Raw genomic sequence first — 15,667 nt, 5'->3', positions numbered from 1 at the left:
CATTTATAAAATTTTGAAATTGAATCTGTATTATTGCCGTATTTACTAATAAGATTGAGATTCTATTTGAATAAATTTAAGTAATAAAATCAACACACACATATATATAAGTACATATTTAAGAATTGTTTAAAATATTGGGGAACCATGGTTCCCTTGGTGCTTATTGAATCTACTAGTAATTCCATCTTAAATGGTAACCGAAGTTGGGACTTTCAAAATTTCGCAATATGTTAAAGTAATTGTTAAATAATTAAATTAATTATTTTATATAATTTAAACTTTTGAGACAAGTAGTAGTTTTTTTTTGAGAGGTGCTACGTCCACAACATTTTTACAACATTTTTACAACAAATCATAGGTGGTTAGTTGTTATTGGTTCAAATTTGAACCTAACACTAAGATTACTTTTTTGCCCCAACAATAACAACCAGTAACATCCTGCCACCTATGATTTGTTGTAAAAATGTTGTGGACATATCATTTCTCTTTTTTTTTCCCCTAAAGTTGTAACACTAGAAACTCTCAAATGACACAATGACATAAGTTGCTTCTTAAGCCTAGAAATATATGTTGGGCCTCATGCAATCACAATAATCTCATTGATCATGTCCTCCGAAAATTGCTGTCAAATTATACCTTACAAACAATTTCTCTGCTTAACAACCGAATGTTCAAAAGAATGTGAATTATAAACAAATTTGAATGACATAGAGTCCAAGAGGACAAGGTGTGATTAGAAACTGAGCCCAAGTTGAAGTCCAAGAGCAGCGTGCACAAAAAACAGTGTCATAATCCCACCACCCAAGATACCATGAACATTTCGCAATCCTGGATTATTCTGCATGATTAATGTGAAAAAGAAAAATAAGAGATTGAAAAGACTGGGAATAGATATAAAAAGAAGAAAAACCATAGAATTCAGATCCTCAAAATCATGATTACCTCAAATAATGCAGGCAATGTGGTTTGTAAGGTCAGGAGAGCAAGGCCAGTTAAACCTGTAACAGCATGAGGACTGCAAAACAACCATGTAAAGTTCAATTTCTCTAAATCAAATAAAGATGATCTGTTCTAAGTTAGAATGATGTGTGTCTATCTATCTATCTATCTATATATATAACATAATTGTTAGAAGTACCTCTCAAAGATGGGTTTATCTGAAGTGAGTAGAGCTGTTATCCCACCAGTTGCTCCAAGAGCGAAGAAGAAAAACATCCCAGCTAGAAGCTTTGGGTGCAAGTCTTTGGCCATAGCCTTCTCCTCCTGAATTGATGAAGTACAGCGTGTCACCAAAATAAATCATGGCACTAGAACCAGCATCAATTTTTTAGTTACAATAAGCAAACATTGTAATTAGTTTCTTACCACATCATCAGAAAAACGTATACGGAAACCTAGATATGTTCCATAGCCACCCATGGCAAAGAGCACAACTGCCTACAGGTTCAACGATCAAACGGTAGACAATTGGATGATGTAACTATAAATCAGAAAGTTGATGGTAATATTTGCAGTAATTTGTGGTTTATATTATGTAAGATAAGAGTGAGGGAAACAGAAGGAAATTCTTATACCATGTTTCCAGGGTGACCCCAATGCACAAGCCAGCCAGGAAGATTCCATGACTTAACAAGCTCAACAAAAGGCCCAAACAGATACCTCACAGCACCAGCTGTAATTCACATATTAAAAGTTATGTTTTTCAGATGTTAATGTCTCAAGACTTTTACCAAGTAATATCAGGCTAATGTTAAAGCTCATAAATAACTAACCATCTGGCTTATGCAAAAGAATTTTTAGATACGCTTTACAAGTAGATGAATTCTGCAGTAGGCTAACTAATACTTTGTAACAAAGTAAAAACTTCAGTCTTGCAAAATCCCCAAGGGGTAGCACACTTAGCTAGGAGCACATCTTATGAAACTATTGGTTTGAAGCTTTCACTCCCATTTGGACGAAAAACTCAATCATCAGAAAAAAAGAAAGAAAAAAGAAAAGAAAAAGAAAACTCCGCTTGCTCAGACCTATTTACAATTAATTTAAAAGATAAAAAACAAAAGGTGCTGCTCCTCCAAGTGACCTAACAAATGCGACCAGCAGAACCTAAAAGTTAAAATCGTCCACAATGCAGCAACCTATCATTGAGTTTTGAAGTCCTAATCTATAGATTTTTTAACAATGGCTTGCCTCTAATAGTTAAAACTTTAAAGTACTAAGAGAGGTTGTTGCTGACTTAATCTTATGCCCAGTGTAATAAGGACTCAGAAAGTATATTCAGAAGAATCAGAACATACAAATTATACAATGTTCTCAGCCCTCTTCTACAATGTATGATGATTTGGTTCCTATTTAGATTTTTGAATTATATCAGTGCGATCGCTGGTTATTCAAGGATTTAGTCACTTAAACGAAAAGGAAGAAGACTGAAGCTAATTAGCATTAGTGTGTTGTATATTAATAGGACAAAGAAGTTTTCCTCAATGTATTACACTAAAATGTACCACTGCCAACATGCCCAACTTCAAAACAAATAAACCTGAATTTCAACAATTCACCAAATAAAGCTCTCTGGCCTCATCTCCAGTATACCGTGCCCTGTTCCCCATATCAAACTTGGCGCATATTGAAGTATTTCTAAGAAACTAGGATTCTTTATCCTACCCTCCAACACCCTTAGACTCAAAATTACAATGAAAAGAAAAAAATCATTCCTCCGAAATTTGATGGAGCAAGATGAGTACCGCCATTACAAACTACAAAGAAACCAAACCATAAACCTCTTTGTACAGTTTTGATAAATCCTACTTAGGCTACTTCTACATTTACATTAATCTAGTAGCCAACTTCTAAAAAATATAAAGCACCTCTAAATTTTGCTTTTTGAAAAGTAATAAAATTCATTGAAAAAGAGAAGCGTAGCCTAGTACACAAGGAATATACAATATCCATAGAATGTTTTTGGCAAATTAATGATACATTCACCCATGTTTTGAAAAGAAGATGGTAACAACATTTACCTCCAGGAAGAGCGGCCATAAAGAACAAAGGCAAAGGAGTAAAGGAGTGCAAGAGCGTCTCACGGGATTCCTCCATTTCTTCTTCTACTTCTTCATCTTCCTCAACCTTATCAATATGTTTACTAGTCTCGTTCTTCATTGCAAAAGAGGGACCGATAACTAGTGTTCTTGCTGATCTTCTTGTTATTCTTGTAGTGGCCCATGTTTCGGTATGGATTTTGGAAAAAGTTGGTGAGGGAGGAAGCAGAGGAGGAGACATAAAGTTCATACGAAGAGCAGCACAGGCATTGAGTATTGACATTTCTTTGTGGACACAAAGATAGCAAGAAAGTGAATAGAATAGAGTGTACACTAGTTTTAAAGGCTTAGTTTATCAAAATAGGAGTAGAGTACAGTAGCTAGTTTTACTGGACTAGAAAGACGAAGAAGAAAGTGAAAAGCGAAGATAGATAGAAGAGGAAGTATAGGAAAGGCGAGGAAAGAGACACGCCAACTGAACTGTAACAAAGAGTTTATAAGACATCATCGTACTCAAAACTTTTACACGTGGTCTCAACACGAACCTCTAATCTCCCCGCTAATCTTTTTAGCATGACATTTTCATGCTGGACCATACGCAAGAGCAAGGCATTGGCTTTGTTTACGTTTGGTGAGGGCAAAGTCAACGATGGTACCAAATGATAATATATTTTAGCATATGCACTTCCTACCCACCCCAAACCAAAAAATATTAAAATTACTACAAATTTTACTACAAACTAGTCTCAAATACAGGCAATAAGTAGAAAAATGTAATATAATTATGATGTAAGAATGTAACGTAAAATATTTTTGGTTAAATAGTGCATGTGTTATTTAATTATTTTGCATTCAATAACAATATATAGCGATTTCATAATTATAGTACTTTTTAAATTTAAAGGGAGAAGATGTTATTAAAATATTTTTTAAAAAGAAACTATAATTGATTAATTGATTTGAACATATCCAAGAATTTTTATTTTTAAAAAAAGTACACTCTGATTCTATGGAACATATGTAACGTGTTACATTAAGTTTAAATTACTACATAAGCTTACAATTGTAACATTTTCATTTCATACTTTTCAACCTAAAAATTAAAGGGAAAAATATTTTTGAGCCAAAAACTAGAAAGGAAATCTACAAAAAAAAAAATCAATTTATAAATTTAAGACCCAATTAATCTCAAATAGACTGAAGTGGATCGAAATAGACCAAGGTAGACCGAATAGATCAAAGTGGACTGAATTGGACAGAAATGTCTCAAATGGGACAAAATAGACCGAATTAACGGCAGTGGACTAGAACGGATCAGATAGACTGGAATAAACTGAATGGGACCGAATTGGACAAATTGGACTACAGGTCAAAATGCTACATTGATGTAGCTTAATAAGATCATAACAACAATAAATGTTATTTTGTATTATATAGGTACTTGGAAACTCATATCGACATAAATATAATTCATAATGAATTTATTCACAAAAAAAAAAATTCATTATGAAATTTTTTTTTTTGGTATTTATAAACTAACACATCTTAATAAGATTTATATAGTATAATTTATAATATCTTTGTCATCAAGGATTAGAGATTGAATTTAGCACACTAACCATGAATCCCAGTAGTATTTTACTCTAGTTATTGACTACAAATTTGGCACTTCCCTCTACTTGGTAAAGGCAGAATCATTAAGTCATGCTGGATAGGAGATCATATATAGTTTTATTGATTTGTTGCCCTTTTCATTTTTTTTTATTGGTTGATTTGTTGCCACAACATTAGGCCAACTAATCTCGGCCCCATTTGCTGCCTACCAACACCAAGTACCAAGGGTTATCAAAAAAGCCCCTCAAAATTCTAATAAGCTCAAAATAGCTTTGATTAGTGGGATTAATAAGTTTACAGGGACAATTTTAAAAATCTTTTTCACATTCTAAACTTTTTGTCCTAAAAATCAAATTTCCCAGTTGTAAAATGCTAACCTAAGAAGTCTCAACCTTTCCAGAAATGCCATCAAATCGCTACTCCCAACATTTTCAGGCTTCAATATTTCACGAGCATTATGGATTTCTGATGGAAACCACCTGATTTCTTGCTAGGTTATATGCTGGCTTACCAAGTGAATATGGAAAATACAAGTATAAAAGGAAAGAAAAACAGAAAGAAACCTAAAATTTTTTTTAATAGGTAGATAGTGGGAAGGGGAGGGGTGGAATTCGAACCATAGACACAGTACACTACAAAGAACGCCATTACTGCAGGGCTATCACTTGAACTTAGTAAAAGAATACTAAACGTTGCACATAATAGGCTAAAGGACCTTAATTTTTATGGTACAAGATAGCAACATCAATCCAAAATCTGCATGGTCTTGAAGGCCTGATTCCATTTCTTTTACCTACGTGGCTTTAAGCTTTGATCTTTTCTTGGATAGTACAGAACTCCAAGCACTCTATCATTGTTTTCTGTACACTAACCAATAACCCCAACATAATAAGCATAAATTGAAATACACACACACATATATATATATGACCAGAATTCAACTAGCTATTTGAAGCAAATAAACATTCTTGGATTGGAATATGACAACGCCGCAAAGACATACGAAATCCATACAAAAATCACCATTAATCAAGAAACTATGTATAAAAACCTTTTTGATGCCAACCTTGCCATAATTGGAGGATATTAAACAGCGTGATTTCATTATTAGTTTAGGTATGAAAATTAGTTTAAAAAGAGAAGTAAATTTTCTAAAGATTTATTGAAAACTATCACAAACTGCAATAAAATTCGGTAAAAATTCTACCTGCAACCATCTAGTGATTGGCCATGCATAATTTTACAAGAGTTGGCATACAGTAACGGTGCTTCAGATGTAAGGCTAAGGTCTGAGACAGTTCCATAAAGTTAAGTTCCCACGGAGTATGACAAGCCCACTGCGCTTGCTTTATGACTTTGAATCAAAAATCTTATTAGAACAGTGAGGAAGTAAAAAGAATTTACCTTATGGATTGCAAAAATGTCCACCAGCCAAAACTTTATCATTTGTCAACTCGAAGAATATTGTTACATATGGTACCCTTAGTAACTGACTCTCTCTGAGGATCAGTCCTCCAATGGCCATCAACAATGAATTTTATCTGCAATAAACAGGATGTCGCTTCTAGGGAGTAAGTTATGAATTCTTTAACAGAAAATATATTATATGTTAATATCAGACAGCAGCTTCACCACTTCTATAGCAGTGACTAATATAATGACTTCACAAAATCCAAACAAATGACTACTAGGAATCTTCCTAAAATCAGGAAAAATCCCTCATAGCTGAAACAATTAATTCTGTTCAAACATCAGTATCAGCAATTGCTACAGAAATTAGATAGTGGATGTTCACACCTCATATGTCCCAGGATAAAGCCACAGCACGGTTGACCAAAGTCTAGAATTCCTGGAAGAACATGTTATCACAGTAAGCTCATTACTTAATTAATCAAAGTTTGAGCAGCAAATACATTAAAAAAAAAAATTATTATTCTTAATACAAAAGATTGAGCCAGAAAAGATGCATCTAGTGTGCTAAGAGGAAGTGCAATGCCAATGTGGTCCATCACAAAGACATTGATCGACTCGAACACTATTTTCTATGCTCATATTGTCAATAACAGTCTATGAAGCACGGATGCGTTTCAGGATTCGGGTGCGGGACTAGGCAATTTTTGAAAAAGTAGGGTGCGGGTGCGGGTGCGGCAGGGTGCGGCAATTAAAAAATTATTAAAACTATTTTTGTTCATTTTTTTAATATATTGCTAAGCATACTTTTTCACATTATATAAATATATATCAAATTTAAGAGCAATTAGTAAATAATAACTAAAACATGATGTTCATAATAACTATTAACTATTAACAATAACATCACAAATCACAGATTCATAATAACTATATAAATTAATAATAAATCAAACCCAAGTCACAACATTACAGCTTATATAAAAAATTAATAATAACTATTAAATATTATAATCACAGTTCACAGATTCATAATAACTATTAACATCACAGTTCACAGTTAAAAAAATCAGATCACAACATCACAGTTAAAAAAATCAGATCAAGTGAGGTGAGCTTCAGACTAAAAAAATCAGATCGGCTTGAGTTTGATACCTGAGTTGAGACTCTTGAGAGTGGGTCAAGCTTGTGGCTGAGTGGGTCGGTGAGGTTTGAGTGGCTGAGTGAGTGGCTGAGTTGAGACTTGAGTTTAACTGTGATGTTGTGAGTGGGTCGGTGAGATTTGAGTGAGTGGAGTGTCTCACACTCACAGGGGAGATGGAGAGCAGTGACAGAGAGGCGAGAGGCAGAGAGCAGAGCACAGAGACGAGTGAAGACTGAAGAGTGCTTAGGGTTTGTTATATTAAGTTGAAACAGTGCGTTTTGCACCTTTTTTTTTTTTTTTTTTTAATTTCGGCCTGAATCGGAGAACAGAGGGTTTTGGCGATTTTGCCCGATACGGCCCGAGTCGGCGCGAGTCGTGAAAAAAAAAAAAAAACAAAACAAAAAAAACAATGGACGCGGCACCGACGTGCAAGCAGCGGCGTCCCTCACGCGTCACCGCGTCAGACGCAGGTGCGGTGGCCGTTTTGCCACGTCCGTGCATCCCCGATAACAGTCACACCACAAGCATCTAGCATGTCAAGGTTGACCAATTAAGCATTAGTTCTCTAGTTGGATACCATAGACATGTTTATGTCACTTTCTACCTGATGATTTTCTTCTTGAGACCTTTTACTCCTGTATTTTTTTTTTTGACAAATTTCCAGAGTTATTAGAAATCATTAAAGCCTAAGACCAGCCAGGATTTATGCTTTAAGAGGAAGGGTGGGCTTGACTGAAATGGGAGTAAGATGAAAACATAAAACAAACACCTTTTCAAGGAATGAAGGAAACATCACCAAAAGAAAAGTCATTTATTTTTTCTTTTTAACCTACTAAGATATAACAAGTTGAATATCTGAAACCTAGATTGGAAAGAACTAGTTATCAAAATTAAAATAACTTGACAGTGATGCTGAATTGTAAATAGAGAATTTGGCAAAAAATTAAAGACCTTGAGGCTTTGGGGTCTGTGATACTTGATGATGGCTGTGGATCCATTCTAATCCGCTGATGCCAACCATTGAAGCTACCTGACACCTCCACAATTTCTCCCTCCCCAAAGTATTGAATCTGAACCTAAAAACAACAGGGGAATTAATCAATCCTGGTCAGCAGGCATAAAGTTTCAACCAAAGTCCATGCAGATTCCAATTTCATGTTGCTGACAAACTGTGTCAGTTAAAAGGTATACAAACAATAATTGGAATGGATAGTTCTGATGTGAAAATGTAATATAATATCACTACTTTGATATCTTGCTTCTTATACGCTTCTATAATATCTATATTTTGAACTATCAAATTCATTTTCCATATTGTGTCAACATATCCACTGTGTGATTGATGCATGTCTACATTTCCAACAAGAGTCCAAGTTTGCAGGAGAGCTACTTGAATGTGTCATGCTACATTAAGATATTCTTTCCACTAGACTTCCATTCAGATTTGTTTCACCATTTGTTGGAGGCATCAACTGGGGAATCCAAAAATACTCTCAATTTGTGGTTTCTAGTTCATGGATAATAAAGAGCTTGGAAGAGTATTGTAATTTGTAAGAGGAAGTATTCCAACAAAGTATCCTTCAATTCCAGCAATATAAGCATAAATCATGAAAATTGACTACTGCCTTGCATATTCAGAAACAAACCCAGACACTGCAGTGACTGCACTGTGACTGTATACACACATTCACACACAAAATCAGTCCAAGCAAAATGTTATATGCAGTACCTCTTCTAGTCCTGAAAGACTTCCTTCAGCAGCTTGTAATTCTGCATCTTTTTCTGAGATAAGCTTTTGGGCTTTGCTGATTTCTGCTTCAGCCTTGGTTTGCAAATCAGACAAAGCAAGCTGGCCAGAAGTGAAATGCAAAAATAAAATAGGTATTTATTGCATCAAAAACTGCATTTCTAAAAATTAAGATTTCATGTCTCTTTGAACTATGAATATTTATTCAAAGAAATGTCTATCTTCAGTTGACTCAATATGTTCCTATAATTTATGAAACGATGGAGACCACGCATTGGGATATTGGAGAAAATCAGATGTTAACTTAATCCTTCTTAAACTTATATTTTGCAGCAGTAATATCTTTACTTTGGTTTTCCTGCAGTGCCCTTTTTAGTTAGATGTAAGCAAGATGGCTCCTAGAACTTATGCATCTGGTGGAGGTGCAACAGTTTTTTGAGTATTATTAGTAAGGTTGGGGGACAACTACAGTAATTCCACATTCATATGATAAATCACTAAAGTAACGTTGCATGAACAAAAGGTTGAGAAAAAAGAAAACAAAAGGCCCCATCAGAAATCATCAATGATTCCATAATGTGTGTCACCACTCAATTTGTCCAATCTTGAAATTTTCTTGTTGCTCATCATCATGAACTTCTTGTATTCCTCTTTTTTTCTATCATTTATAAAAGTTTTCTGATTACCTATCAAAAAAAAAGAAATGCAGCCACTTGGCAAGGTCTCATTTAAACATAATCAGTTTGAGTTGCTCATATACCTTTTCTTTCTCGATCTGTTCTTTTAACAGTGACAGTTCCAACTCCTTCTGATGCTAATCAGAACAAGAAGTACAGTAAATAGCCAAATCATTTATTTTATATGTGACAAAATTCAATATGGGTAAAAAAAAAAAATTAAGATTACTACCAGCATGAACTTGAGATGATTAATATCAGCTTGCCTCTCCCTTATGCTACTCTGTATCACAGAAAACATAAAAATTAAGGAATAATGTCAAACATACAGCCAATGGAAATTGATTTTGTATAAAACAATATAAGTGTGACCTCTGCGTCCAAATCTTTGTCCAGCTTAGCAGTCATTAATAGTCCAGGTGACACATGATCATCCCTATAAAGATTTTAAACACCAAAGAAACACTGTCAAAGAAAAAATTAAAACCCATAACCAGCCAAAGAGCACAAAGAAGCAAGAAAAATAGAAAATCCACTGAAGTTGAATGAAACAATACATTCACTTTTTTTCACTGGCATATAACCGATTTGATGTTAGTTGGCAAATGGACAATGTGATCATAAGAGAGAAACTGTTCGGAATACTACAACCAAATCATGATGCAAGGAGCAAAATCATTTCAGATTTTCTTCCAGATTTTATTTTTGCATTTTGAACTAAATTTCTTTTTGAACTTGACTTTAATCTTGTTGAGGATTATGTGAGATTATGGTTTGTACTTGGATTATTTTTCTTATTAATTTACTCCTTGAAAGCCTATTTAGCAGGGCTCTGGTAATCATAGAAGACAGATTATTGAGGAATGAAATTTTATAAATCAAGTGTTTTTCATGAGAAAAGATGAGGGAAATTTGCTTATAATGGTCTGGTTAAGTTCAGAGGCGAATGAAAAAAGGTAGAGGAATCTTTTTTTTTTTTTTAAATTAATAAAATGAGTAAAAAAGGATATGTGAGTTAAGAAAGTAACAGAAAGTATGATTTTAGATAGAATAGAATGAAGGATTAGAATACATGTGGCCAAGCATGACTAGTCTATTGAGAATCCATATCCAACCACAAAATTTTGGGACTAAGGCTTAATTGTTGTTGTTGCTGTTCATAATAAAGAACAATTCATCTAATAAGCATCTCTAGATTCTTCACAACATATGCCAAAATTTCAAGAATAAATTAATGGATTGAAATCAATAAGTAGAAGTGTCGCTTACATAATGAAGAAACTAAATAGAAATTATAAATAGCATGATTTAGTGTTCATGAAATTGGACATGTGAAACTCATTCAAATGGTTATAACAGTTTGAGAAAAGAAAATAAATAAGAGCTGCAGGCCTGGGCACTTTTATCATATGTTATAGAATACTAAGCTACTAACCTAAGTGGTTGAGTGACTAGTGCAGCAGGAGTGACATCCTTGGATGTCAGCGTACTGTCATTCAATGTCACAGCAACACTCCCAGCATTAAGCGGATTTCCAGAGTGCTCTTCAGCAGGCTGCACTACCGAATTCTGCAGCTGGATAAATTCCTTGCTCTCTTCGGCAACACGTTCATTTAATATACCATAGGCATTATCTGAGCATCAAGCAGCTCCACATACTCAACTTCAATATTCAAAGGCACCAAATAAATTAAACTCAACAAATTCAATCTCAAGATAGAAATCATTCTACAAAGACAAATACAAAATGGTATCATGACAAATACAATGACAAAAAGATATACAAAACCAATGTACTTATAGTAGTTGAAAAATTATCTACAGGGTAACAGGGACATTAAACAAAAAAATAAGCAACATTAGCAGTATACTTGAACCTTCGTCCTTTTTTTTTTTCATAAATAGTATACTAGAACTATTAAGATGGCAAAGAAGATATTCAACCCTTTGGAATTGAGGTGTTCTTGATCATCTTTCTTATGTTCACTCCTCTTTTACTAACATGAAATCAAGTAGAGAAGAATTATGGTACAAAGGGAATTATTTTAAAGGTATTAAGAGATTTATTTTTAAGGTTAATTGCAAATATCCACTCTAAAAGATAGAGGCATTTGTAATGTGCATCGTAAACTACAGAATTTTGCATTTGCCACCATAATTTGAGATTAATTTTTAAGGCTACCCACTATCTAAATCAGTGTCCAGAATGTCCAACTAGTGTGTAGATTAATTTCAAATTAGGGTGTGAATTGAAGACTTTTTATTTTAGGGTAAACATTGTGAATGTATTTATAATTTATGATGGACAGTTGTCCATTAATCTATCAGTTTGCACTATAATTTGGATGAGCAGTAGAAATTACAAATAAATCTCGAATCAGGGTGCTAATTGCAGAAGTTTGAAATTTAAGAGCACATTGCAAATGATCCCATATTTTAGGGTCATTAGCCGTAATTAACTATTTTTTTTACCCTTTTCAACTTGATAAAACTTATTATAATTTCTCTTCCAAAAACGATAAATGGACCCTTTCTGTTTAACTTCATCAACTATGAGCCTAACACTATGAAAAATAAAAATGTACTGCAGAACTGTCTCCAGCTATTCCTGCAAAACTCTAAGCGGTAAGTGCCACTACCTAGTCATGATAAAGATGATGAGAAGGTGCTGCACGTCCATTCATCAGGTGTACATCATTCAAACAAATACTATTTAGAGAACCCACATATGAGGCCGGTTTTATTGTAGTGAAAACCATGGTGTGTAATACAGCTTGGGAACTGCAATACTCCAATTATGGTAGTCCAAAGTGCCTAGAACTTTGCAACTACACCATCACAACATGTTAGCACAAAGATTGCCATCAGCCTAACATCTTGGATCATGTTAAGTAACAAATATTAAGTTGAAACAACTTTATAATATAGGTATTCCTCAGACTAATTAGCTTCCAAGCAGTCACCTTACTCGTATGCTCAAATGCTGAGTGAGTTTCCTCTACATGTTTTCACATGCTATCCATCAAAATTATCACATTTTAGGATTCACAAAAACGTAGGGACAAGGAGAGCAAAAGGAAAATAAATCATCACTATTTTAATAGGGAACATATTAAGAAAAGGTTGGCAAGATGTGAAAGTATATAGGCAGATGAGACACCTCTGATACCATTTCAAGGGTTTTTCTGTTTTTGATGATAGACACATGAATAAATGTCAAACACTTAACTCCAACCAATCCCCTATCAATTTTTGGAATATATTTCATATTGTTGAGTCAAGCACCTTATACTTTTATGTCAAAATCAACACCAGCGTCTGGACTAGTGACATGCCAAAAAAAAAAATTGACTGATGAAGTGAGTATAAAACTATTGTTTATAGAGAATCTTACCCTCAATCATATCCAAATCCCCATTTTGAATAAACTTTGTCACCTTTTCCTCAATGGACGAGTTCGCTGAAAATTCTGTAGGCATGCGAGAATCTTCACTAGAATAGAGAGGTACATCATTATTCTTAATCTTCTCATCCTGGTCTTTCAAATTATAAGAGGGCCTTTCCTCCAAGGACAAACTGATTGGAGACTCTATAGGCATACTTTTAAAGTCAGTGGGATTGAAATCTGGATTTGAACTCCAGGAATAATGTTTCTTTCCTTCATTTGAAAAGGCCACATCTTCAACCATCTTATTCACCTTCTTGTCCTCAACTTGCAAATTAGATGAAGTCTTCTCCTCCAGGACTGAAAGTTCTACAGGCATGCAGCTGTTTTCATCAGTGTTGAGATCAAAATTGATGCTTGAACTTTCCATGGTGGAATCTTCAGTTGACAAGAAAGCATTTTCAGCCACGTCTTTTACTTTCTCATCATGACCCTTTAATCTATGCGATACCTTTTCTTCCAAAAACAAATTGGATGAAGATTCTACAGGTAGGCTCCTAAAGTCACCAGAGTTGAAATCCAAATCACTACTTGGACTACTGTAATCGTTCCCTACAGTGGAGATATCAGTTGATGAGACGTGTTCAACAACCAAAGTATTCCCCTTCTTGTCCTGACCTTTTAACATATAACAGGGTATCAATAACAGCCAGAGGTAATTTACAATGAGGATTGAATAACACTTAAAAGAAACTGAGATAAACCTGTTAATATATGTTCATGGTCACTGATTGCACCCTGGTTTTCATCAAAGCTTTTCTTTGGATCAAGCCCATCAATGTTTGATGTTGTTGAGTTAGCAAGAAGCTCTCTAATCAGTTTATATCCTCTCCGTCTAACAATGTTTGCAAGGTCATTCCTATAAATATTAGCACAAATATTACTTTTAAGTTCAAGATGGATACATACAAAACCTTCATCTTGTAGAAAGATTATTAAATGATTCGCATTGTATTTGTAATATGTACAGATTATGGAGTCCATCGCATAATCATTTCCACCAATTTGTTACAATGACAACAACAACCAAGACTTAGTCCCAAAACTTTGAGGTCAACTAAATTTATTCTTCTCTGCCATTCTATGCTATCAAAAATCATAATCTCTGTCAGTTTTAGGTCTTCCTCAATGTTCCACTCTGTAAAAACTCATCTTGGCCTTTTGAACTAGTTAAATGACCTATTAAGAAAACATCATAAATTTCAGTTATGGTTGACTAATTAAGATGTGTTTCTATGACATAAATAAGGCTCCCTATCCCTCTTCTACAAGCATTTAGTAATTAACCAAAAATACTTCTCTCACTACCATGTTAGAACATACTTATTTTTTGGGACAAATTTTAGGTTCAGTTCTTTGGGCTCTCCAATTAAATTCAACCACATAGTTGCATTTACTAATATAGCACCAACAGTATTATCTTTTCCCAAAAGGGTAATTAAATTCAAACATGTGGGAGATAAAGAACTCAACAGTAACACTTCAATCTACTACTATTCAACCCATGATGCTCTTCTTTTCTGCATGTGGGAGATAAAGAATTCAACAGTAACACTTCAATCTACTACTATTCAACCCATGATGCTCTTCTTTTCTAAATAAAGCTTAGTAGAGAACCTAAATGAACTGCAAAAACACAGAGAAAGAATTGAAGAACCTTACCTTCCATGCAACGAAAGCTCCTTGGTGGAAGGCACATGATCCTCCGGAAACCCGAACTCAGTGAGAAATTGCTGTATGTCATTGCAAAGTTCTTCATTGCTCTTCCCCTTTCTAGTTCTACTACTAAAACACCCACACACACAAAAAAAAATTAGAAAACCCATAAATCAGATACAAAAGAAAAACCATAGAAGAAACAGACACACACAAAAACTAAGCATATCAGGAACTGAAACCTGGGATTTTTATTTGACAAAGCAAAGGTTGTAAATTGTTTCGGAGGTGGGTGTTCCTGGGTTTCGCAGTGTAGGTTGTTCTGGTGAAGATGTTGTTGTGGAAGCAAGAAGAGTTTACGAGAAGGGAGTGAGAGGAAGGTTAGGAAGTGAGAGTGAGAAAGGGTAGCCATGGCCCATGAGAGAGAGCAGAGCAATGGGAGTTTGCATACAGGTTTGGTTTGTTTTTCGTGGTAACTGTGAGGAATTTGGGATGTCTTTGTTTTTTTTTTCGGTAAAAAGAATTTGGGATGTCACTAAGCGCCAGATATGGACGAATATCACTGTTAGACAAAATTATTAGGAGCTTTGGCACAATAGTTTGAGGCGTGATTTTTGTAATCAGATATTAGAGTTTTATAGTTTTTTGAAATATCTGATTGAGAAAGTGCGTAATATTGTTTAAAATGTAAAAATATGAGTTTGAAACGAGGGACTAAACAGGCCATTTTTGTCTTTCTTAGGAAAGATGAAACATCATTTTCAAATTATTTGGGGTACTCGAGTACCATGTAAGATTGTAAGATACACAGTTTCATATATTGATATGATACCTCTTGCACCTTCAGTCGCAATTATTGAACACTAAGGTGGCATTTGGGTTTTGCGTCTTTTGTGTTTTTTTTTTTTTTATGGACAACGCCTCTAGCAGAGACGG

At 34.4% G+C, this 15,667-nt stretch overlaps 2 protein-coding genes across 7 annotated transcripts; both read right to left on the bottom strand.

The window, feature by feature from the left end:
- Positions 1-573: 573 nt before the first annotated feature.
- Positions 574-3,596, bottom strand: LOC142610265 (uncharacterized). The gene is made up of 6 exons (XM_075782039.1): positions 3,021-3,596; positions 1,578-1,675; positions 1,369-1,440; positions 1,142-1,266; positions 946-1,018; positions 574-841 (listed from the first exon to the last, which is right to left on the bottom strand). The coding sequence occupies exons 1-6, from the start codon at positions 3,319-3,321 to the stop codon at positions 737-739; spliced, it is 774 nt and encodes a 257-aa protein (XP_075638154.1). The 5' UTR covers positions 3,322-3,596; the 3' UTR covers positions 574-736.
- Positions 3,597-5,119: 1,523 nt separating this feature from the next.
- LOC142610264 (protein PTST homolog 3, chloroplastic) lies at positions 5,120-15,282 on the bottom strand. Of its 6 annotated transcripts, none has more exons than XM_075782036.1 (13): positions 14,974-15,281; positions 14,738-14,860; positions 13,780-13,934; positions 13,025-13,693; positions 11,066-11,264; positions 10,003-10,066; positions 9,863-9,913; positions 9,714-9,767; positions 8,936-9,055; positions 8,158-8,276; positions 6,450-6,501; positions 6,057-6,193; positions 5,120-5,512 (listed from the first exon to the last, which is right to left on the bottom strand). In XM_075782036.1, exons 1-12 carry the CDS (start codon positions 15,141-15,143, stop codon positions 6,095-6,097), a joined length of 1,875 nt encoding a protein of 624 aa, XP_075638151.1. In that variant the 5' UTR covers positions 15,144-15,281; the 3' UTR covers positions 5,120-5,512; positions 6,057-6,094. The 6 variants fall into 6 exon arrangements, with proteins under 6 accessions (XP_075638151.1, XP_075638150.1, XP_075638149.1 ...); XM_075782035.1 differs by having other exon boundaries at positions 5,120-5,519; positions 14,974-15,279; XM_075782034.1 differs by having other exon boundaries at positions 8,158-8,282; positions 14,974-15,276.
- Between the last annotated feature and the right edge of the window lie 385 nt (positions 15,283-15,667).

Source organism: Castanea sativa, chromosome 9 (assembly GCF_040712315.1).
Source record: "Castanea sativa cultivar Marrone di Chiusa Pesio chromosome 9, ASM4071231v1".
In the NCBI taxonomy this organism is placed as follows: Eukaryota; Viridiplantae; Streptophyta; class Magnoliopsida; order Fagales; family Fagaceae; genus Castanea; species Castanea sativa.
The sequence above is the reverse complement of the archived record's forward strand: the minus strand, read 5'-3'. Positions and strand labels throughout refer to the sequence as shown.